The sequence below is a fragment of the Dipodomys spectabilis genome, unplaced genomic scaffold, assembly GCF_019054845.1.
Source record: "Dipodomys spectabilis isolate Male_0828 unplaced genomic scaffold, ASM1905484v1 ptg000018l, whole genome shotgun sequence".
NCBI lineage: Eukaryota > Metazoa > Chordata > Mammalia > Rodentia > Heteromyidae > Dipodomys > Dipodomys spectabilis.
The window spans coordinates 8,834,599-8,859,075 of record NW_024870695.1 but is presented as its reverse complement, the minus strand read 5'-3'; the positions used below and the strand labels follow the sequence as shown (position 1 = coordinate 8,859,075).

At 51.8% G+C, this 24,477-nt stretch overlaps 1 protein-coding gene across 3 annotated transcripts; it reads left to right on the top strand.

The window, feature by feature from the left end:
- The first annotated feature begins 154 nt into the window (after positions 1 to 154).
- On the top strand, positions 155 to 24,471 carry Mpp2 (membrane palmitoylated protein 2). Of its 3 annotated transcripts, none has more exons than XM_042674157.1 (12): positions 155 to 195; positions 7,355 to 7,473; positions 15,214 to 15,366; positions 15,625 to 15,774; positions 16,350 to 16,577; positions 17,973 to 18,104; positions 18,208 to 18,313; positions 18,405 to 18,473; positions 18,662 to 18,823; positions 19,447 to 19,649; positions 19,949 to 20,077; positions 22,023 to 24,471. In XM_042674157.1, exons 2-12 carry the CDS (start codon positions 7,357 to 7,359, stop codon positions 22,197 to 22,199), a joined length of 1,626 nt encoding a protein of 541 aa, XP_042530091.1. In that variant the 5' UTR covers positions 155 to 195; positions 7,355 to 7,356; the 3' UTR covers positions 22,200 to 24,471. The 3 variants fall into 3 exon arrangements, with proteins under 3 accessions (XP_042530091.1, XP_042530090.1, XP_042530089.1); XM_042674156.1 differs by lacking the exon at positions 155 to 195 and adding an exon at positions 2,824 to 2,890; XM_042674155.1 differs by lacking the exon at positions 155 to 195 and adding an exon at positions 5,849 to 5,978.
- Positions 24,472 to 24,477: the final 6 nt, after the last annotated feature.

Here is a 24,477-nt window from a genome sequence, read left to right as displayed (position 1 = left end):
AATACTCTCTACCCAGTCGTCCCCAGGTCTCCACTCCCCCCACCTCTGCCCTCCCCTTTCTGTCCCCGCCCCCTCGCGCCGCGCAGACCCGGCCCTGCAGCTTTAAGAGCCGGGCTAGCGATTGACAGGCAATAAACGCCGCGCGCCAGGCTGCGCTTGGAGTCGCCGGGAGCCAGGGGCTCCCCAACGCGCCAGGTAGGTGTCCCCAGGCCTCTGGCCAGCAGCCATCCCCAGGACCCCGGCTGTCTGTGCGTCCTGGCATGACACTTAGGGTCCTATTCTCTGTGCGCGTCCAAACTCGGGGCCCCTCTCCCCCAAGCTCGTCCCCAGCTTCCCCAGCCCCTGCCCACCCTCCCCCCAGGCCCTCTTTGAGGGGTGCGGGTAGGGAGAGCCAAACCCTGCTGTCTCCCGACGCTGCCCTCCCCTCCCCCCGCTCTGTGGTGGGGCCTCCAACGTGACCTCAGACACCGGGGTTCCGAGCGGTGCGGAGCCCCGCTACCCGCGCGGTCCCTCGGGGGGCTCTGCGGGGTGGAGATGCGGGGGGACTTCGAATCTCGGCATTACGTAAGAGCCTCGGCATTCGCGCTTCCGGCGGCGGGGGAGTTAGACCGAGATCATGCAGGGTCCCCTGGTCACCTCATCTCCCAGGAGGCCCAACACCTCAGTCTTCCCTGGGAGGGGGGGTGTCTGGGAAGGGGGTGCTCGACACCCCCACATCTCTCAGGCAGGAGAAGGCGCTTTTGGAGTTGGGGGGGTTGCGGAGGCCAGAGTTCAGAGGACTGGTGGGTGCCAGAAGCAAGGAGCCAGGCTGACAAAGTTATATCAACTGAGGGGGCGGCGGGGGAATAGGATTAGGGTTTTTTCGGGGGTGCAATCATTCAGTGACCTCATCCCGCCCTCCTCCCGCGGGCTCGGTGCAAAGCGCCTTCTTTGATGGCGCGCAACACGCCCCCCTCCTTCCCCTTGGTCCTAGCGCCCGGCGGGTTTGGCCTGGGCTGGTGTGTGTGTGTGTGTGTGTGTGTGTGTGTGTGTGTGTGTGTGTGTGTGTGTGTTGGGGGGGGGGGAGCGATCTGCTTGTGAGTACCGGCACGTCTGCCTGGTCTCCAGACCCCGTCCTCCCGCCCTCAGCTCTGGCCAACCCTCCCCACGACCCGTCGGTCCCCAAAGCACCTTTGTCAGACCTTCCTCCATCCTCACCTTTCGGTGATGGAGAGATGGGTGGGCAGGCTGGAGGAAATCTTTCCCCTTCCAGGGTGGCCGGCCTCACGGTGGGTTGGGGACCCTCCCCTAGGAGGCACCAGTGGCCGGCGGGCTCAGGCTTTGGGAAACGGAGATGAGGGTTCCCTGATGCCTGGGCCCCTTAGACTTTGGCGTAAAGCCAGGCTGCCTTGCCTGGCACTGCCCTTCTCCTGTGGACACAGCTGGCCTCGCCCTCTCCGAAGCTTGGGTGGGGGTGGGGCAGAGCAAGCGACAGCGTGGGAACCAGCTCCCCAGGGAAAAACTCCAGGCAGCCTGGGCACGTCTCTAGGGCGGGGCATGGGGGTTCCATATAGGCTCCCTCCTGCCTCTTCCCACCTCCAGCTCTAGGATCAAGGACTCCAGTTCTCCCCCTCTGAGCTGCACCAGTGACAGGGGAGAAGAGCTCCAGCTAGGAGAAGGCATCTCCTGCTCTCTAGGAACTGTACTGGGGCACCAGCTGGCACAGTGGATCCTGGGCATTTCTCCCAACCTGGGTGCAGTGAGAGAGGGGTGTCCTTTCTCATTCTCAGGAGCAGGTCTAGGAGGAAGAGATTCCCACGCTGTTTTGTCATTTCTGCCACCAGAACTCAGGTGACCTGCTCAGGCCTGGGAAAAGAATGGAGCTGGAGAGTTTTCTTGAAATTGGGGTAGTGGTTCCTCTGAGAAGAATCCTTGGGGAAGAAGGAAGTGAAGTAGCCAAGGTTCTCTCCCACTCCATGGGCCCAGGAGGCATTCATTCCTAAAGTGGGCACTGCCAGCTGCTCCCCCCCACTCCCCCATCCCTGCTGTGAGCCACTGCCTCCCGTTGTCATGGCAATGGGGAATTAGTGTCCCCCCCTCCCCCCAGCAGCATATGCCCAGGAAGGCAAGGGAAGAAAGAGTGAGGGGTAACCCTATCCCCTGTTGTCCCCTGTCATCCCCTGTCCTGGGAGAATGAGAAGCAATTCTAGACTTTTGCTTACCCATCCCTACTTAGAAAAGAAGACAAAAGACAAAAGACCTGTTTCATGGAATTGTTTGTTTTTGAGATAAATCTTGCTTATGGTGCTCAAGCTGGTTTTGAACTCCCTAGGCTCGAATGACCTACCACTGCCTCCAGAGTAGCTAGGAATATACGTGTTCACTGCCACGCACGAATTCTATGTGCTTAGAGTAAAAAAAAAAAAAAAAACAAAAACATGGTTACTGTTTGCAGTTTTTCCAATGAGTTTTGTGACCCTGAGAAACTTGATTAACCTTTCTGATCTGTCCCTGTCTCCTCCTCTTCCTCCTCCTCCTCCTCCTCCTCCTCCTCCTCCTCCTCCTCCTCCTCCTCCTCCTCCTCCTCCTCCTCCTCCTCCTCCTCCTCCTCTTCCTCCTCCTCTTCTTCTTCCTCCTCCTCTTCTTATTCTTCCTCCTCCTACTCCAAGAAGGGGATATGCTGATCCTGCCACTCAGGACATTTGGGATCACTGTGGCTATCCAGTTCCTAGTTTCTGAGCAGTGCTGTCTCCCTCCTGTGTGTATGCTCCTCCAGGGGACATCTTTCCTCTTCATTGTGCCCTGCTTTGCTCTGTTCCCTTCTCATCTTCCTCTCTCCCCTCTCCAGGGGAGACACTTCAGAGCCCTTGAGACCTCACCATGCCTGTTGCTGCCACCAACTCCGAGTCTGGTAAGAAGGGGGTGAGCCTGTCAGTTTCTTTCAGTGGTTCAGAGGTGCACCCCCACAGTTCACTCCATGGCTACTCAGCCCTTCACCCAGGCCATCTCCTCTCTGTGGGTTCTGTACTGGGGACAGAAGGGGTTGGACAGCTTAAGAAAGGGTTCCCAGGAGGGCCTTGAGGGCCAGGCCTTGGAGAACAGCCCAGTCCAGTGCTGAGAAGTACCGTAGACCAGCTGGGCGTGAGTGCAGGGGCAACAATGCCAGGTGTGATACTGTAGGAGATTTTCCAGCAAGGGGGTGGGCTGCTAGACAGACTGGAAAGCCTTGGAGCCAGCAGCTAAGCCTCATGGAGGCTGATTTTCATTTCCAATTCTGTAAAGAGGCTGAAGAGGGTGAGAGGGAGGAGTGTTCACAATTATTCTGCAGCTGTTACTGTCTTGCTTTGTCCTTGACCTCATGGCCTGGTGTCAGTCAACACCAGTTCACTGTCAGTCAAGGTGATCAGACAAGGTCACTGTCGTTCACATTCAGTGATCTTGGAGGAGACTGATGACAGTGATGGGCCCTCACCATGCATCTCATTCCAGGGGTTCATGCACCTGTGAGTGCTTTCTGGGGACCCACCAGGTTAAGTTCCTTGCTTTGAGGCTCTCCAAGGGCTTCGTAGAGCTGCTTTGGCTTTGGTGAGAATTCCCCAACTGAGATGCAGCTCCTTCCTGGCCCTGGGCCTTGCCCTCCTGCCACTGAAATGTTTTAGGTGCCAGAGCCCTGGCTATGGTCTTGTCCCCCAGGAGAGGCCTCCTCTCCCTGCACTGGTAGTCTTCTGCAGGCGTGGAGGGCTCTGGGCCTCCATCTGCTGCCCAGCCTGCTGCCACCCCCTCACCTCTACTCTCTCCCCTTGCTCCATTTTGCCTGAGCCCCCCTCTAAGCTGCTTAGGGGTTAATTAAACTCATCCCTGAGCCTGTGATTAAAGGTCCTTCATCTGGGGCTGCCCAGTAAACCCATTAAAAGCACCCAGCTGGGATGTAGAGGGAGGAGCCCGCCCAGCAATTTGGCTTCCCAGCTGCAGGCCACTTGATAGGGGCACAGTAGGCTTGGGGGACCGGGAGTAGAGCTCTGGGGATGGAACTCTCTCAAAAGATTCCTAGGGCCTCTGCTCCCCTGGTTGCTGTGCCTGGGGCTACTTCTGGCTTCTCATATTCAAAGGAAAAAGTACAGACTGTTCCTCTTCCCAGAGCTAGCCCTCTAAAGGTATCTTAGTTCCCAGCCTCACAAATGAAAGGGATGCATTCTTCTCCTTATCATCTGATGGTCATTTCACTTCCCATGGGACTGACAGACAGCTGTGCTCAAGATGAGTTGTGCTTGGCTGAGGTCAGATTCTCTTCTCCCTCCCCTTCTGCCTATATCTTCCCCTTCTATCCTTTCCCTACTATTTCCTTCCCCTTGCCTTGGGCTCTACAGAGATGAAGCTATGGAGGTCCTACCCTTTCTGACAAGTCAATACAGTTGTCATTTTGGAGGGAAGAATGGTGTGAGCATATTCCTCTTGTAGAGAGATAAGAGATGCCACTTGAATGTTGTTAGGAATGGGTGGGGGGAGGGTTGGAAGATCTGTGGGTGGTACCATGAGCTAAGAGTTTGGAGATCTTACTCCTGACCTCTCTCTTCACCCTTTACTAGACTAATTGCTTGTCTGTTTGTTTGCTCACTTGCTTTTGTATGTGCTTGTACTGGGGTTTGAACTCAGGGCCTGGGCATTGTCCCTTGAGCTTTTTCTGCTCAAGGCTAATGCTCTACCACTTGAGCTACAGCTCCACTTCTGGCTCTTTGATGATTAATAGGAGATGAGAGAAGCCAGCCCTTCTGGGTTGGCTTCAAATTGTGATTCTCAGATCTCAGCCTTCTGAGTAACTAGGATTATAGGCACACACCATCAGTGCCTGACTACAGTCCTTTTTGAAAAAAATCAAGGTGGGGATATGGGGCTACTTTCAGATAGAGCTGTCTCTTTAAATTTTTCTTGCATCCCTAGTTATTGTCCTGGTGTGTAATCTGCCTGCTGCCCTGGCAACCAGAGGCACTTAGAGACATTGTACAGCTCCTCAGAGACCAGTTTACTGGTGGTTGCAGCAAGTCTCCAGGTCGTGGCCTCATAGATACAGAGGCTCAGAGGGATGGGGCATAGTGCCAGGGTAGCTGCCAATCACATTCTTCCCTCCCCATGACCCTTCATATTTTCTCTCCCCCAGTTCCAAGATACCTGGCTTGTCTCTTGGGCATCACCCCTCACCCTAGGGCAGAGCTGATGAGAAATGGGGGAGGGGATACTAGATGTAGACTCCAAGGGCTGAGGCCTTCCCTTCCTCAGGGATGCCACCCTCCCTCCCCCACCATTCCCCTCTTCACCTGGGTGGGTGGTGGCTAGCCACCTGTAGGGGGAAGCATTTAGGACTGAGGTACTTGCTTCAGGCCATCACAGTACCAACTATCCAACTATATCTTGGACCTACCTAGAGTGGGTTTGGGTGGCTTCCTTTGATTGAGGAGCCACTGTAACTGACACTGGAGGAGGAGGCAGAGACCAGAGGTCAAAGGTCTGGGGGAGATGTCATGAAAGAGGGGTGCCAAGCCCTGCTTTGGGTTTCTATCCTTGAGGGAAGGCTGAGAGGGTAGGGTGCCTGGGCGCCACAACAGTCCAAAGGGGCTTACTCCCACCGTCCACACCTTCTAGAAGCCGTTGCTTCTCTCTACCTGGTACTAGAAGATGGGAGTTAGGGCATCTGTGGGATGGCTTTCTCCTGTCACCGCCCCCTCCCACCGGTTGCCACCTCCTCCCCACCCCGCAGCCTAGCAGCCTTGGCCAATCAGCAAGGAGGTTGGCTGGCGGAGCCTCGCTATTGGCTGGTTCTGCTGCGCTCCCGAGTTCCGCCTTCTCCAGGGCTGTCCGGGTTTGGCCGGGAAGGCGGGCGGGCAGCGCGCAAGCTTCCCGGGTGCCCAGTACCGGGGTCGTTATGGCTGGCAGCCCAGGCAGCGAGGCCTCCTTGGAGGGCATTTCTTTGGGCTCCTCTGAGGAAGCGGAGCTCCGGAGGGAAGGTAGGAGGTTGCGGGTGGAGAGGTGGGGGGGGGGGGCGGGAAAGCTTGCTCCTTAACTTACCCTCAGCAGCAGTGTTTGGAGGCTGGAAAAGAATCTTCAGAAGGGGGCTGGCTCCCTGGGATCCGTAAAGGTCTTGGGAGACTGGCCCGCCGTGGGGGAGCTGACCTGGGCCAAGGGTGTCATTTCCCCTGGATTACTTCCCCTCCTTTCCCCAGTTACTAAACTGGGCGGCTGGGGAGTTTATGATCAGAGTACATCCCTAGCACAGTAGGATGGATCCCTGTCCTGGCGCCTTTCAGAGCCCATGGAGTATTTTGCAGTCTTTAACCCTTGTGAGGCCCGGGCCTGCACAGGAGAGACATGGAAGACAGACTGGAATGTTGTTTCTGGAAAAGGTAAACAGGAGCCCCAGAACCTCCTCTGCCAGCTCCAGTTTCAGTGCCCTGCCTGCCCATCCTCCACACCTTCCTAAAGGAGGGGAGCCTTGACAAGAGTGTTGAGAGGTGCTGGGAATGAATGTACCCCTCCTCCAGGGCCTGGGTGCTGCTACACAGATGTAGACGTGGGTGGCAGAGTAATGATACCCCCTGCCCATCTCTGCCTCCAGCTGGGCACACTCTGCTTCTCTCTTGCCTTTCCCTGGAATCTGCCACAGCCTGGAGCTTCCATCTCAGCCAGGCAGCCTTATCCCACATCCTCAAGTGTACTCATGGCCTTGGTTAAATCTCTTCAGCCCTTGGATGTCTGCAGTGGCAGGGTTCCTGCCAGCGTTCCAGGCTTCAACTATGACTTCCTACCATTTATGTTAAATTTTCTGACAGATAGGTTACTGTCTGTCAGAGCTAATGGGAAAGACTGGGACCAGTAAGGGACAGTGACTTGTGTCATGCTACATTGAGTTAATGGTGTAGCTTGTACTTGATGCTGCAGTGAATCTGTCTGCTTGATTCTGGATCTGACCTCATGGTACATGCGCTAAGCATTGTCTGTCATCCCTGAGCCTGCCAGGTGCAGCTGGATGAGTCTCTAGGTTTCAGCCCATCTAGGGGTTGAGTGGTAAGCCTGTGTATTCCTGGTGGTGGGCAGATCTAAAACCTGACATCCATCTCCCAACCCCCAGAGACTATTTCCTATTGCCTGGACTCTCTACCTGCCCAGGCTGGCTTTACTTAGCGTGGAAGAACAAGCCAAGAAACCTCCCACCCCCACCCTCACCCCTAAGGGCCTCTGTCCCAGGCATACAGGGCCTGGATGCCTGTGTGAGGAGGGAGGGAAATGCTGCTAGGGAGGAGGGAGAGGGATGCATGGTGGTGCAATTTGGTCTTCTGTGCCCAGCTGGTACCCAAGTATCTCACTGCCTACTTTCCCCCTCCAGCCATGCAGCAAGTCCTGGACAACCTGGGATCCCTCCCCAATGCCACAGGTGCTGCAGAGCTGGATCTGATCTTCCTTCGAGGCATTATGGAAAGCCCCATAGTCAGATCCCTGGCCAAGGTATAGTGTTCCAGGGCACACAAGGGTACTGTGACTGGGAAGCTACAGAAGTCTCTGGGAATGGGGCATGTAGTATGAGAAGACCCCTGAAGGAATATGTAGAAGAATATCATGCCCATGTGATGAGCCTGAGGCTGCAGGTGTGTGGGAGGGGGTTGCCACCTGAACCTGGCTAGTGAATGTGATGGATGTTTGATGGCTGCAAGCTTTGTGGAGGGTCTGACAGGCAGGGAGCCTGCATATGCACAGAACTTTGTTTGTCCTGTCCATTCTTCTGCCTTTTGGCATTTCAGGAGGTGAATCAGGTGGGATGACAGATTCAGCAAAAGAGGAAATGGCAATGCTTGGGTGCTAGTGGCTCACACTTGTAATTCTAGTTACTCAGGAGGCTGAGATCTGAGGATTGTGGTTTGAGGCCAGCCCAGGCAGAACAATCTGTGAGACTCTTCAATTAACCAGCCAAAGCCAGAAGAGGAGGTATAGCTCAAGTGGTAGACTGAGTAAAAAAGTCAAGAGAGAATGCAAGGCCCAATTTAAGCCCCAGAACTGGTGCACACGCGCGCGTGCACACACACACACACACACACACATACAAACACACACACACACACAATAAAGAGGAAATGGCAGTTGGGCACCAGTGGCTCACATCTGTAATACTAGCTACTCAGGAGGATTAGAATGTTGATCGCGGTTCATAGTCAGCCCAGGCAGGACAGTCCATGAGACTCTTATCTCCAATAAACTACTCAGAAATAGCCAGAAATGGTGCTATGGCTCAGGTGGTAGATGCTAGCCTTGAGCACAAAGAGGCTAATGGAGAATGTCCAGGCCTTCAGTTCAAGACTCAGGACTGAAAAGAGAGAGGCAGGAGGGGAATGACAAAAGATTTTGGTAATGGCCGTGCCAAAAGCAGTTGCACTAGGTGTTTAGGGAAGGAGGTTGAGAACAGGTGCTAACTCAGCCCAGGGGAGGAAGGTGGAGGAGGAAGGGGCAGCTGGAGAGGCTTCCTGGAGGAAGAGTCATCTGGTTGAGTGCAGAGGATGAAGGGGGTTGGGTGTTCTGGACCACAAAAAGAGCTTGTGCAGGAACAGCAAGGTGAGAAGAAGCTGGAAGTGTGCAGGGACAATGTGCCGGTGTGAAGCTGGAACGTCAGGTGTGAGACAAAGGAAATGTCAGGTCATGGAGGGTCACATCTGGGGTGGCAAAGACCAATTAGGGGCTGTGCAGTGATTCCAGTTGAGGCTGCTAAGAGCCATCTGGTGCTGGTAAAACTTGGTGTTTGGGGTGGGGTGTAGCACACAGAGGTGGGCAGACCTGGAAGTGATAGCTAGAGGTTCAGGCTTGGAATTCATAATGGAAGCAGGGCAGTCCTCCAGGACTTAGGGGCCAAGGGTTGCGTAGGGAGATTCAGAGATGAAGATGACTAGTCACTGAAGGGACATGGAACCAAATGAACAGGAGCCTGCACTGTCAAGATGCTGATTTCTCAGGGTGGTAGGCAAAGATTTCCTAGAGCAGAGACAAAGAGAAAGAAGAGGTGGCTTTGGTCCAGTGTGTGCTGGCTCTCCAGATGCAGGAGGAGACATATGAAGGGGCCTGGAGAACAGCTCAGAGCATTACCTCTGAGGGCCAGGATGGGAGGAAGCAGAGAGCCAAGGAAAGAATGGAGGTGAAGGTCTGGGCTGTGCTGAGATCACGGAGTGTTTAGGAGGGCAAAGGCCGTTTACAGATGGAAAAGACTGAGGTCAAAGAAAAGGAGCTAGGGAGTAAAAAATTTCCCAGGACAGCTCTGGGGATGCCATGACTTTGTAGAGTATGGCTGCTGTGGGTGGCAGGTCATGAGTGATAAAGATGTCCAGGAATGAACACTGTGGTGTGGGTGAGCATGGCTTGTGGATCTCAGAATCCCGGCAATAACAGGTGTTGGTGTGGGAAGAGGACTGAGGCAATCCCAAGGTTTTTAGTGAATGGTGGGGAGAGTGACAGGAAGTGAGCAGTGAGTGATGGCTGGCTGGGAGGGAGAAGGCAGTAGAGCCAGATGGTGGGTTTTCTGTAAGGCTAGGGTGGGGGCTCTTTATTGGAGGCTGTGGCTGGCCCTAAGGCAGAAGAAGCAAGTCCTGCTGCAGGGGACACTGTGACCTAGGACACATCCTAGATACGTTACTATCTGTGGAATGGTTGAAGGCCTGGGGAGGGTAAGAGCAGACATGGAAAGTCCCAGGGGTTAACAATGGCATGAGCCACTGGTGTCCATCCCTAGGGTTCAAATGAGAGGGCCTTGTTTTCTGCCAAGATCAGAAGGGTTGGAGTGGGGAGAGCAGGGCAAAAAGCTTTCAAGGAAATGGCTACGATGAGAGGGCCTTGTTTTCTGCCAAGATCAGAAGGGTTGGAGTGGGGAGAGCAGGGCAAAAAGCTTTCAAGGAAATGGCTACGTGGAGTTTCTTAGCTTGCAGCCTTCAGAGGCTCTGGGTTACCTGGCAAAGCAGGTGTGACTCTGGTTCTACCAGTAATTAGGCCAAGCTTCTACCTGGCCCAAACTTCTGGCTTGCTGAGCCCAAGCCTGGCTTTGCTGAGGATGATTTTTGAAAGCAGAATGCTACAAATGGTTACCATAGAAATCCTGATCATTCTCCTGGCTCTGGGGCTTGCTGCCTCTCAACTGCAGTGTGTGCATGGTGTGTGGATTACTTATAAGAAGAGTAAGACTGCCTTAGCAATGTCATAGTGTAAAAAATAATTTTTTACTTAATAATATTAAACAAAAATTCTTCAGGAACATATGTATATGTGTGTGTATACACATACAAATGTGTGTATAATTTTTTTTCACTTTTTTGAGGTTCTGAGGTAGGTACTTACCACTGAGCCATGCCTCCGGCCATATGATTCCCTTTTTATTATTAATTTATTGTTAATATAGAGGTGATGTACAGAGGGGTTACAATTATATGAATCAGGTAATGAGTACATTTCCTTTCGTACAGTGTCTTCTGTTCCCTCACTCTCTCCCTGTCCCTCCCTCCCATTTCCACCCACAAGTTGTATAGTTCATTTGTACCATTTTCCAGTGTGTTTCACTGCTGCACCTTTTCGCCTTTTTTCCCTCGAGTTCTGAACCCTCCCCCAAACCCTTCCAAACATGTACACTTGAATACACCATATATAAGGTAAAGAAGACAGACTCGTCAAAAACTAAAAACTAAAAAGAAAGAAAAAAAGAAAAACAAAGGATAAAAGAAGAGGACTCTTGTTTCCATATCTTGGAATTCATTCTCTCTCTCTCTCTCCTTCCCTCCCCCGCCTCTCTCTCTCTATATATATATGGTTTTTTTTTTTTGTCAATCATGGGGCTTGAACTCTGGGCCTGGGCTCTGTCACTGAACATTTCAGCTCAAGGGACATGCTCTACTACTTGAGCCACAGTGCCACTTCCATTATGTATATTTTATATAAATATGAAGAGGCACTTAGGCATTGCACCTTTGTGTTTCTCTCCTAAGAGTATCTTCTTTTTGTCTCACTGTGTGAATATCCAGAAATCTGTATAATTTACATGATTCCCTTTTATTTTTTAACTACATGTTTATTATTTATTTATTTTTAATTATGAAAATACTGTACAGAGGGTTACAATTACATGGGCAAGGTAATGAGTACATTTCTTACCAAGCATTGTTGCCTCCTCCTTTGTTTCCCCTTCCCATACGTTCCCATCTCCCCCCCTCCCCCATGACTCCCTTTTAAGAGTAAAAATAACTAAAAGCAGCCTAGCTGTTGTTGGTTCATGTCTATTATACTAGCTACTCAGGATTCTGAGAGCTGGATGTTTGCGATTTGAAGTCAGCCTGGGCAGAAAACTCTTCAAGACTCCATCTCCAGAAAGTAAGCCTGGTTGGGCTGGTTGAGCTGAGATCTGAGGACTAAAGTTCAAAACCAGCCTGGGGGATAAAAGTCTATGAGACTCCCATCTCCAGTTAACCAGCATAATGTCAGACTAGAGGTGGTGGAGCATGGTGGTAGAGTGCCAATTGTGAATAAGGAGGCCAAGCCAGAGTGTGAGGCCTTGAGTTCAAGTTCCATTCCCAGCACAAAAAAAAACAAGACAAGAGGCATGGTTCAAGTGGTGGTATACCAGTTGAGCAAACATAAGTCCCTGAGTTCAAACTCTGGTGGCAGATTCATAACATTGTCCTGGGCACAGTAATGACCCAGAGCCTTGAGAAGCCTCCATCTCCCACTCAGGCTCCATAGGCTATGTTGAACTCAGTGACTAGATCACACAGGCTCTAGGAAATCAACTCTTTGAGACCTGTTCTTGTGCCCAAATGAGAATCCTTTGTCTCTTCCATGTGTTTCCCCCAGCCAGCATCTAGCCTATATTGTACAACTGCTGTATGCTTAGCACAATATCTCAATGAATCCTCATACTATTCCTATGAGTGACTGAAATCTCCCTGTCTTGAGCTGGGTGTAGTGGCTTCTTCTAGTAGCTCTGGCAACCAGGAAATAGACACAGAAGGATCTCTGAGCCCAGAATTTCAAGACCAACCTGGATATCATAGCAAGATCTCATAAACAGTCCCTTCCATCACCCTACTTCAACATTTAACAACTCATTCATCTATCTTTCCACCCTCATCCCTCTCTCCTGAATTTTTTTTTTGCCAGTCCTGGAGCTTGAACTCAGGGCCTGAGTACTGTCCTTTAGCCTCTCTGTGCAGGAGGTTAGCACTCTACCACTTAAGCTACAGCACCACTTGCGGCCTTTTCTCTGTGTGTGGTACTGAGGAATTGAACCCAGGGCTTCATGCACGCTAGAAAAGCCCTGTACTAAGCCACATTCCCAGCCCTCCTGAATTATTTTGAAATATATTTCAGACATGATATAATTTTATCTAGAAGTAGTTCAATATGTGTACATCAAAATATAAGGATTTTTTCCTCATTTTCTTTCTTTTGTCTTTCTTTCTTTCTTCCTCTCTCTCTCTCTTTCTTTCTTTCTCTCTCTCTCTCTCTTTCCTTCTTTCTTTCTTTCTTTTTTTTTTTTGGTGGACCTGGGGTTTGAACTCAAGGTCTTATGCTTGCTAGGCAGGTGTTCTACTGCTGAGTCATGCCTCCAATTCATGTTTGCTCTGGCTATTTTGACATAAGTTCTTGCTTTCTGTGTCTACACTGTGATACTTCCTCCTCCTCCTCTTCTTCTTCCTTCTTCCTCCCCCTCCTCCTCCTCCTCCTCCTCCTCTTCCTCCTCCTCCTCCTCCTCCTCCTTCTTCTTCCTCTTTCTTCTGCCAGTCCTGGGGCTTGAACTCAGGGCCTGGGCACTGTCTCTGAGCTTCTTTTGCTCAAGGATAGTACCCTACCACTTGAGCCACAGTGCCACTTCTGTCTTGTTTTGTTTTTGTTTATGTGGTACTAGGAATCAAACCCAGGGCTTTATGCATGCTAAAGCACTCTACTACTAAGCCACATTCCCAGCCCTGATACTTCTATTTTAAAATGCCTCTTACTATAGCTGATGTGACAGGTGTGTAACTCTGTGTCCAACTATTGGTTAAAATGGAATCTTGTGAACTTTTTGCCCAGTTTGGCCTAGAGCCACAATCCTCCCGATTTCAGCCCCTCAAGTATCTGGAATTACAGATGTGAGCCACCATGCATGCATTTAAAAAAAAAAAAGTAATCATGCTTTTATTCTCACATTTAAAAAACTAAGCAATTATTTTCTTATTGTTTTAATAAATAACATTAAAACATCTGGTCATTGTTTTGAAATATTTCAAACTGGAATCTCAGACTACATACGAGAATTAACTCCAAACAGAAGTCTAGATGTGAAATATCTTAGAAGAAAACTGTGTAGGGAAAGCCCTCACTTCATGCTTTAAAATTCAGATACATAAGAGATTAATTGAATTCAACCACATTAAAAAATTTTTTGCACGGCAAAAACACCATAAGCAGAATCAAAAGACATATGACAAACCCAAGGAAGCGATCTGCAAGAAGTATCACAAATAAAGGGCTAATCTCAATATAGAGAGAACATTTAAAAATGAGAAAAAAGGAAACAAATAGAAAAATTGGCAAAAATCATGAACAGACAGTTCACAGAAATAGATATATGCAGATGGTCCTTAAAAATATGAAGAGATGCTTGTCTTCATTTGTGATAAGCAGAATGCAAATTAAGCCCCACGGAAAAGACATTTCTCATCTATGGGATTGGCAGGCATTCAAAGGTTTGATCATCCGGGAAATCTCTTGTCATGCTGCAGGGAGAGCAGATCCGCCCAGCCCATGGAAGGGAGTTTGTCAACAGTAAGAAAACCACAAATGTATTTATTGCTTGGTCCTGTAAGACTTGACAGGGAAGATCTCCACAGACACAGAATATTCTCTCTCTCTCTCTCTCTCTCTCTCTCTCTCTCTGTAGTTAACACAGTTATCTGCTGCAGTCTTAGTTGCAATAGCAAAATACTAGAACTAACCTAAATACTTAAATTGATTGAATAAATTACAGTAAATTACAGGACTCTAGTCATGCAATAGAATCAAATGCAGTAATTAAGAAAAAACAAACAAAACAACTGGAAGCCACACCTGATGGCTCAATGCTTGTACAATCCTAACTACTCAGGAGGCTCCGCTCTGAGGATTGAGGTTCAGTCAATCAGGGCAGAAAAGTCTGTGAGACTCTTATCTCTAATACTCCAGTAAAAAAGCTACCCTAGAGGCATAGTGTATGTGGTAGAGCATCAGTCATGAGTGCAAAAGCTAATTAAGAGCATGTGGCTCTGAGTTCAAGACACAAAGATTGGAGAAGATCTCCATGTGGCAGCAAAAGTGATTTCTAGGGTATACAGTTAGGTTACAAGAACAGGCCCTGAGTTGAAGCCCCAGGACTGGGAGGAGGAGGAGGAGGAGGAGGAAGAGGAGGAGGAGGAGGAGGAGGAGGAGGAGGCAACAAACTAGTTAAACTAAAACCCCCAAGTTTCAAAGGTTTCCAGGGGTACCAGCAGTTTATGATTATAATCCTAGCTATTCAGGATGCTAAGATATGGAGAATTGTGGTTCAAACCCAGCCAGAGCAGAAAAATTTGCAAGACTGTCTTCTGAATAAGCAGCAAAAACCTGGCTGGAGTCATGGCTCAAGTGCTAGAGTACCAGCCAACCAACCAAGCTGTGTGAGTGTTAGGCCCTTAGTTCAAATCCTGATATGACAAAAAGAAAAAGAAAAAAAGGAAGGCAGGCAGGCAGGGCGGCAAATAATAAGTCAGGCATGGTAGTGCATACCTGCGGTACTAGTGCTTGGAAGGCAAGAGAATGGAGAATCTGATTCAAAACCCCAAATCAACTAGCCAGAGAGCTCCCCAAAAGAACTCGAATAAACCATAAACTAGTGAAAATGTTCCTTCTAAGATTTGGGTGTGAATGGGGTAGAAGGGATGTGCATGGAATTCTTTGAGGTTACACGTGTGTCTGTGTCTGTCCGGGGGCTTGAACTTAGAGCCTAGGCACTAATCATTTTAGGGCAAGAAAAATGGGCGAGTCTGTGGGTGTGGTGTTTGTGTGTGAGGGAGCTGTGGAAGCTGATACCTAAGGCTCCGCCGTGGGTGGGATCCAAAGTCAGCACTGGGGCTGGGCAGAGGCTGGTTGGTGTGGGGATGCGGGGAGCTGGGGGCAGGACACGAGCTCCCGGGAAGCAGCCAGCCTCACCTGTCCTGTCCCCATACCCAGGCCCATGAGAGACTAGAGGAGACGAAGCTGGAAGCTGTGCGGGACAACAACCTGGAGCTGGTGCAGGAGATCCTGCGGGACCTGGCACAGCTGGCAGAGCAGAGCAGCACCGCTGCAGAGCTGGCGCGAATCCTCCAGGAGCCGCACTTCCAGGTTGGGGGGAGTGGGCGGGGCATGCGGCTGGGGGCGGAGGCTGTTGGAGGGAAGTGGGCGTGGTGTGGCAGGGATGCTTTAGGCGAGGTGGGGCAGTGGGAGGGGCAAGTGGCTGGGGCGGGGAAGTGGGTGGGGCATGCGTGTGGGCGGGGCTGTTTGGAAGGCGTGGAATGGGAGGGGCGTGTGGCTGGGGGTGGGGCCTGCAGAAGTTCCTAGGGAACTGCTTTAATGCTCCTTCGTTCCCCATCATTTCTCCAGTCCCTTCTGGAGACGCACGACTCAGTAGCCTCCAAAACTTATGAGACACCACCCCCCAGCCCTGGTCTGGACCCCACATTCAGCAACCAGCCGGTACCTCCAGATGCGGTGCGCATGGTGGGCATCCGCAAGACTGCAGGAGAGCATCTGGTAAGGGGGCCAGGCAGGGCCAGAGCTGGTATCTGCAGAATAACCAATGAGGGGACAGGAAAGATTAGGAGGGGCTGAAGATGAAGGTCGGCTCAGCTTTGCCCAAGGAAGGTCTTATGCAGACCCAGGAGAGCACAGAAGCCCGAGCTGCCAACACAGAGGTCAGGACCTCTCAGGGCTGAGCTTTTGCCCCTTAATGCCTCTTGTGGTGGAGAATTGGAACAGGTCAGTTGCTAGTGGCCCACTCCTGTAATCCTAGCTACTCAGGAGGCTGAGATCTGAGGATCACAGTTTGAAACCCTGAGACTCTTACCTCCACAGTACCAGCAAAAAGCCGGAAGTGGAGTTGTGGCACAAATGGTAGAGTGTGGTAGAATGTCGGCCTTGACTGAAAAGACCAAAGAGAGTGCTTGAAGCCCTGAGTTCAAGCCCTAGCACCTGTATACAAAGTAGGGGGGCAGATGGAAGCGGATTTTGGAGTGTGGGGGTGGGTGGGGACAAGGTCGGAGGCTCATTAGGAGACCCATCTGAAGATTCTGGTTTGGAGCCTTATTACATACACCTCTGTCCCTTAGGGTGTGACATTTCGGGTGGAGGGTGGCGAGTTGGTGATCGCACGCATACTGCACGGGGGCATGGTGGCCCAGCAAGGCCTGCTGCACGTGGGGGACATCATCAAGGAGGTGAATGGGCAGCCGGTGGGTAGCGACCCCCGGGCACTGCAGGAGCTCCTACGCAGTGCCAGTGGCAGCGTCATCCTCAAGATCCTGCCTAGCTACCAGGAGCCCCATCTGCCTCGTCAGGTGGGTTTTTCTACCTAACCTTCCACCCCTCACAAGGCCCAATGGATGGTGGAGTCTCCCAGCTGTGAGGGCCCCAGGGCTCATGGAGCTTCTCCTTTTCAGACAAAACAGACAACAGGATTCCAGGGCCCGAGGGTAGCTCAGCCCTGCGTTGTATAGGTGCTTGTGCCTTTGTCTGCAGGCTGCTTAGGCACTTATGCATGTGTGAGAGATTACTATGCATTTCTGCCACTTGGGTGCCACTTGAGTGTACAAGAGAACATCTATACCCTGTGCAATGGGCTTTGCACACATAGATGATCCTGTGCAGGGTGGGCTTGTTGTATGCCCTCGACAACTATCTCCTGATTGGTGGATTGCAGAAGTTGGGCTGCTTTGCCATCCTCTCCCTCTACCACACACACACACACACTGTACCTCTCACCATCCCTGAAGCTCTATTCTCTTAGAGCCCTCTGTTCCAGGAGGGAGATGGCAGCCAGAGAAATAAGGAGTTAGGTCCCAGGGTCCTCTACCTGGGTGACCCTGTCTCTTCAGTTCTAGGCCAGTCTCAACCCTGAGCAGTTTCTTCATCCCTCAACCCGAGTCTTCTTTTTCTCCTCCTCCTCCTCCTCCTCCTCCTCCTCCTCCTCCTCCTCCTCCTCCTCCTCCTCCTCCTCCTCCTCCTCCTCCTCCTCCTCCTCCTCTTCCTCTTCCTCTGCCTCCTCCTCTTCCTCCTCCTCCTTCTTCTTCTTCTTCTGTCGTGGGGCTTGAACTCTGGGCCTAGGCGCTGTCTCTGAGCTATTCAGCTCAAGGCTAGTGCTCTACCACTTGAACCATAGCGCTACTTCCGGTTTTCTGGTGGTTTACTGGAGAAAAGAGTCTCATGGACTTTCTTGCCTGGGTTGGCTTTGAACCACGATCCTCAGATCTCAGCCTCCTGAGTAGCTAGGATTACAGGCATGAGCCACCAGCACCCAGCTCAACCTGAGTCTTCTATATGTCAAGAAAGACTGGGACTCAGGGAGGACAGGCCTGGAGACATCAGTGTTCTGGGGAGGGGTTGGCAGTTAAGAGAGGAAGGGGATTGGTGCCTCATGCCTGTAATCCTAGCTACTCAGGAGGCTGAGATCTGAGGGATCAAAGCCAGCCCAAGTAGGAAAGTCTGTGAGACTCTTATCTCCAATAAACAACCAGAAAACCGCAAGTGGTGCTGTAGCCCAAGTGAGTAGAGTGCTAGCCTTGAGCTGAAGAGCTGAGTAACAATGCCTAGACCCAGAGTTCAAGCTGCATGACCGAGGGAAAAGAGAGGGGGGTAGAGAGGAAGGGGTAAGGGGAAGACCATGGGCCACCTGCCCTTCCAACAGAGACTACCTCTGTTCTTTCCTTTAACTTTTCACCAATTCCTGGACCCAGGTATTTGTTAAATGCCACTTTGACTATGACCCGGCCCGAGACAGTCTCATCCCATGCAAGGAAGCAGGCCTGCGCTTCAACGCTGGCGATTTGCTCCAGATTGTAAACCAGGATGATGCCAACTGGTGGCAGGTGAGCTCTGGGTGTTACCTGAAGCTTTTCCAGGTATGGTGGGAAGGGGAAGAGATAAAGGCACACGGAGGGGTTTTCTCACTCAGGCTGGTGATTGTTGCAGGCCTGCCATGTGGAAGGGGGCAGTGCTGGGCTCATTCCTAGCCAGCTGCTGGAGGAGAAGCGGAAGGCGTTTGTCAAACGGGACCTGGAGCTGACACCCACCTCAGGTAGGAGCTCCCTCCCCTAGCCTCAATCTGCGATTGCAGGGCGGGCAGCATGGAATCTGCCTGCCTTACTCACCCACCTCCATATGGCCAGGGACCTTATGCGGCAGCCTTTCGGGAAAGAAGAAGAAGCGAATGATGTATTTGACCACCAAGAATGCAGGTGGGTATTCGCACCTCAGTGACTTGTGAATTTGCTTTCCTGCCTCAGACACTGCCAGCCTTGACCCTACCAAGGTCCCCCCCTCTTCTCCCTTACTCCCAAACCCTTTGATCCTTGACCTCCCTGAGTGCTCTGCCCCTCCTCCACCGTGCAGCCTGATGAGCAGTGCCATCTCCCCCTGTGTCCAGAGTTTGACCGCCATGAACTGCTTATTTATGAGGAGGTGGCCCGCATGCCCCCATTCCGCCGGAAAACCCTGGTGCTGATTGGGGCGCAGGGTGTGGGCCGGCGCAGCCTGAAGAACAAGCTCATCATGTGGGATCCAGATCGCTATGGCACCACAGTACCCTGTGAGTAAGGAGCTGGGCCCTGCTGGGTGGGTGTCTGGAGTAGGGGCTGCCTCTGTATAGGCTGGTTTCCCTCAAGGAAGGAACAAGTTTATGGCACTAGGTCAGGGAGTGAGCTGTGGGGTGTTCGCCTTCTGTGGGTGGTAGAGGGAACTGCAGGTTCGGCCCCTTTCCTTTTCCTATGCTTACAAGCTATGACAAAAGTGAGTGTGGCCTTGTGGCAGTCAGGGCCTCTCAGTGATGGGACCATCAGGCTGAGTGCAGGTGTTGGTGATGGCAGCACTGATGGTAAATGCTTCTGGCACCTTGAGGTAGCCAGAGTGCTGCTTCACCCTTGTGGCTTTGGGCCACACATTGCTATTCTGGGCCTCAGTTGCCATCTATGAGCGCAGGATTGGACCAGGTGCTCACTGAAGGCTCTCCCAGAACAGAGTCCTGTGTCCACCTATGTCTGTGCCAGTGGCCAAGGTGAGGGCAGGTGTGTGTGAGAAGGCAGCTGTACTGGGAAGGTGGAAGCCAGACTTCACCCCCCAGGCCTGAAAATGTAGGACTCACCTAGAACACGTGCATATATTTGTGATGTCTTACCTGTGGCCGTTCAGTCCTTTCTCCCTCCTCACCCCCAGACACATCCCGGAGACCCAAGGACTCAGAGCGGGAAGGCCAGGGCTACAGCTTTGTGTCCCGTGGGGAGATGGAGGCTGACATCCGTGCTGGCCGCTACCTGGAACATGGCGAATATGAAGGCAACTTGTATGGCACACGAATCGATTCCATCCGGGGTGTGGTTGCTGCCGGCAAGGTGTGCGTGCTGGATGTCAACCCTCAGGTACAGCCTGGCCTGCCAGTACGCTGTCCATGTACTCTGTTCCCCTCTTATCTCCCAAGCAGCCCTATATACCCCTCATTAGTGCTAGGGACCTAGCCCACCCAGAGGCCCTCCTTTCTCAGCTTCTCAGATCCTCATTTCCTGCTCCTTGAGTTTGTCTACCATTCATCCACAGGACTCAAGGCCCAGAATCCCAGGTGCCCCTTTCTTACCCACCCTCAGGTGTCCACCCTGTCACCCAGCATTCTGTTCTCAGGACATGTGTGGGATATACTTCCCCTGCTGCTCTTCTCCTGTAGGCCGTGAAGGTGCTGAGGACAGCTGAGTTTGTCCCTTACGTGGTTTTCATTGAGGCCCCCGACTTTGAGACTCTGCGGGCTATGAACCGGGCTGCTCTGGAGAGTGGAGTGTCCACCAAGCAGCTCACGGTGAGTGGCTCTGAGCTGTGATCGTGGTGATGGGGCAGGCTCTAGATGATGGAAAAAAGAAGATGGTGTGGGCGCTGGGTGAAGGTGGCTTACCCCGTAATCCTAGTTACGCAGGAGGCTGAGATCTGAGGATTACAGTTCAAAACCAACCCGGAGGGCTGGGAAGGTGGCTCAGTGGTAGAGCACTTGCCTTGCATGCATAAGGCCCTAGGTTCGATTCCTCAGCACCACATAAGCAGAAAGAAAAAAGCAGGAAGTGGCACTGTGGCTCAAGTGGTAGAGTGCTAGCTTTGAGGGACAGCGCCCAGGCCCAGAGTTCAGGCCCCACGACCGGACCCAAAAAATAAAAATAAAGAAAAAAACAAAACCAACCCAGGCAGGAAAGTCTGTGAGACTTGTATCTACAGTTAATCACTAGAAAATTGGAATTGGAGCCATAGCTTAGAGTGATAGAGCACTAGCTGTGAGCAAAAAGGCTTGGGAACAACACCTGGCCCAGAGTTCAAGCCCCATGAGCAATTTAAAAAAAAAAAAAAAGGAAAGAGAAAAGGATGATGGATGGATGGTGTAGGAAAGGAAGAAGTCCTCACTGAACTTATCAATGAGGTAGAACTTTTTTTTTGTTTGTTTTTTAAGGACTTTTTTTTTGTTTTTTACTTGTTTTTAAGGTTTTTTTTTTTTAACTATATAACCCAAATTGCTTGGAACATATTATATAGCTCAGACTAGCCGCAAACATGATTTTCCTGCGCTAGCCTTCTGAGTGCTGGGATTACAGGTATGCACCACCACACCTAGCATAGCTTTGAGATTTTATATATGTGTGTCATATTGAGGATGGAACCCAGGACCTTGCACATGCTAGACAAGTGCTCTGCCACTGAACTAGGACTGCTGATTCCTGATTTATAGATGTGGAAAGGGAGACCTGAGAGGGTAAGTAGAATGCCTAGTCACTGATATCCTGAGGCACAAAAGCTTCTGCTCCATCCATCTTGCATGGACAGAGTACTGGCCAAGGGAAGCTCCAGAGGGCCAGTGGAAGATAGGTTAGGCAAAGGTGGGCAGGGGCTGTTCCATGAGCTTACTGCTAGGAGAAGGCCAAAGGGAGGGAGGATGTGAAAGTGGGAGGCTAGCTGAGATGATGCGTTGGTATCAGGGACCAGGGAGCTTCTGGTAGAAAGGCTGTCTGCCTTACTCCAGGGCACCTGAGCTGCAGAACCCCAGGATGGGTCAGGTTTGCAGAATTCTGAGTTCAGGGGGTCCCTCTGCTGGTCACATGTATTACTGCAACTATCAGGCTCTGATATCTGAGCACCATGCAGATGAGAGAAGCTGTAAAGGGGGGGTGGGCATGGATTGGGTGAGTGTAAGCCTCTACCCCATCCCCACTCTCAGCTCTGAGTCTTTGCCTGGTTCTTGCTCTGGGAACCTTCATTTGGCAAGAAATACACTGGACTGGGCTGCTGGGCAGCAGCTGCTCTTGGCTTACTTAATTTTCAAGTTCCCTTTCCCACCCCTGCCTAGCCAAGGCCCATTGGTCATGCTGCATAGGTAAGGACCTGGTCAGCCTGGAGGGAGCATGAGTTGGGAGAAAGCCTTATTTAGCCTGGGTTCTAGGCTGCCTGTGACCTCTTTGTACATAGTTTTCTGTTGTAAACTAGAGAGAACCCAAACCTTGCAGATTATAGTGAAGATTCTTTGGGTTACAAAATGTTTAGGGCCCCACCAAGCACTTCCTATGGTTTATTTCCTTCCTTCCTTTCACCCATCCATCTGACTCCAGTTGCATAGTTCTGCCTTGGGGTACCCAGGGAGGAGTTCCTCTCTCCCTGGCCACTGTGCTGGAGACTTTGGGAGAGGCACAGGCTGGAGACCCCTGTTGCTGGGGGTGAGATGTGGGCACTGTCTGATGGGATGCCCCCCCCTCCCCCATGCCCGGCAGGAGACAGACCTGAGACGGACAGTGGAGGAGAGCAGCCGCATCCAGAGGGGCTATGGGCACTACTTCGACCTCAGCCTGGTCAACAGCAACCTCGAGAGGACCTTCCGTGAGCTCCAGGCTGCCATGGAGAAGCTGCGGACGGAGCCCCAGTGGGTGCCCGTTAGCTGGGTGTACTGAACCTCTTCAATGGGACTTTGTTCCCCACTGGGTTGTAACCCACGGCCTGAATCCATTCCTTTCCCCACCCATGACCCCCTGCCCCCAGCCATGGTCTTCTGCCTCCACCTCTGGCTTTTCTGGGTAGCAGCTCCCAGTAGGCACTAAGACTGGCTTTAGCACAGAAGTGTGTGCTGCCAGGGAGGTGGGTGTTCATGGGGCACCTATGTGCCCAGGTGCTGTCCACTCCCAGGCCATTGGCCACTAGATGTCTCTCCCTAAGGGGCCAAGCTATACCCAGGAGTACGCCAGAGTCACCTCCCATAGTGCTCAGTCAGAAAAGAGCAAAACTGCTTGGGGACCCCATGGATAGTGGGGCCCTGCCACCTCTCTCCAACTGCCTTTACTCCTCCAGATTGACCACTCCAATCCTATTCTCCCACCTGTCACCCCTGGTCCTACAAGCAGGCCTGGGGCTGTTTCCTTTGGCCAGTCAGGCAGAGCTGGGCAGTGATACCAATCTGGGTTGTATTGGAGGCTGAAAGACACAAACCATGAGCCGTTGTCACAAGTGGGCAGTGTGGCCCTCAGCTCCCTTGGAAGGGGTGGACACTGCCCTGCCCTCCCTCCCTCACAGCTTCTCACTGCCAGAGTCTCTCCACAGCCTTCTCCCATGGGCCCTTGGCAGGTCCTCCCTGCTCCCCAAAGGGAGAGGCTGGCAGCAGCTGGTAGGCTCAGCCCAGGGGTGTATGTGTGTGTGTGTGTGTGTGCGCGTGCACGTGTGTGTGTGTGTGTGTGTGTGTGTGTGTGGTAGAAGGCTGAGCCCTGTGCTCAGGTGCCTGCTCTACTGATGAAAGGCTCCAGGGCCTATGGTGGGGGACTCATTGTCCCTATCCAGGAGTTCTGTCCATTTTGATCTTTTTGGTGGGAACCAGGAGGGCTACTCATACCAGGGCTGCCAGGGTGGAGGCCAAGGGACTTGTAAACACAGACTTGGAGACCCACAGGCGCCCTCTAGGAGCTTCTGGCTGCACAGTTCCAGGAGCACCATTCATACTGCAGCCCGAATGACCTGTGGTTCTGTTTGCTTCAGTGCTGTTCTGTGTTTCTAAATCCTGTTGTGGTTGTGTGTCAGGCACAGTTTGGGGCAACGGAGGTGGGGGGGGCGGGTGCAGGGGAACTAAATGTTATTTTTCTTTTGAGGCTACTCCCTGGGCTCCATTAATAGGGGAGTTCTCCACCAGCTCCATTTTTAGCAAGACCCTCATCCTACACTCCAGAGCCTAGGCCTTCCCCAGCTGTGTTCCTCCGTGTTCCCATTGTCCCCTGTCCTGAATGCCACCCTCCAGTCCTGGGGGAAAGGCACTTTTGTAAAATAGGTGAATCCTTTTTAAGTATCCTGTCCTAGATGTCCCTGGGCATCTCATCCCTCATCCTTCCCGACATGAGCCTGTCTTTAGAGGGGACCCTCATAACCTCCATTCCTGTGCCTCTAGGTTCTTGTGTATGTCCAGCCAGCCTTGGCTGCAGTGTCAGTCCAAGCTGGCCCCGGAGCCACTGTGTTTGTTTCCTAGGGAAGGGGAGAGAGAGAAGAAACAGAATATTTATTACAAAGGTTAGAAATATATTTATTATATTAGGAGTCTCATTTGCATAGGATATGCAAATGAGGTATAGAGGTCAAGTCAGCTCCCATCTCATTTGCATAGCTCATCTGCAATCTTTATATTCTTTTCCCCTGGAGTCCGAGTCTTTTATCCTTTGTTCAGTGCTCCCTTGGGTCACCCTCCCCCTCTGCCCAGAAGACTGGCAGGGGGAGGGGAATGGGCTGTTTTCCTGCACATTTGAGGCCATAGAGTTATTTGCCAGGTTCATCTTCCTGGGAGCCTTGCAGGGACAGATGGGTGTGGCACCAGCCATTTCCTGTGGCTGTCCAACATGGCAGGCCTGACACTTCCTCCTCCAGTGACGCTGAGGGGCTGTGCCCGGCCTCTCCCCGCTCCTACTGAGTCCAACCTGCTCCTGGCACCTATCTGATGGATGCCGAGGCCATGGGCACCCTCAGCTCACCTGGCGGAGCCAGGGCTGGTTGTAATAGGTGTGTCCTCACAGAGGTAGCTCTGTCATTGTCCTCCCTTTCTTTGTGGACTCTTGTGTTTGGGGGACCTAAAGAGAATGAGAACTCACCTCTCGGGGTTCACACTCAGCCCTAGCCCAATTGCCCTTCCTTTCCTTCTCCCTCAGCTACCTACTTTCCTCTGGTTTTCTTTCTTTTCCTTTTATTAAATGTGAAAGCAAG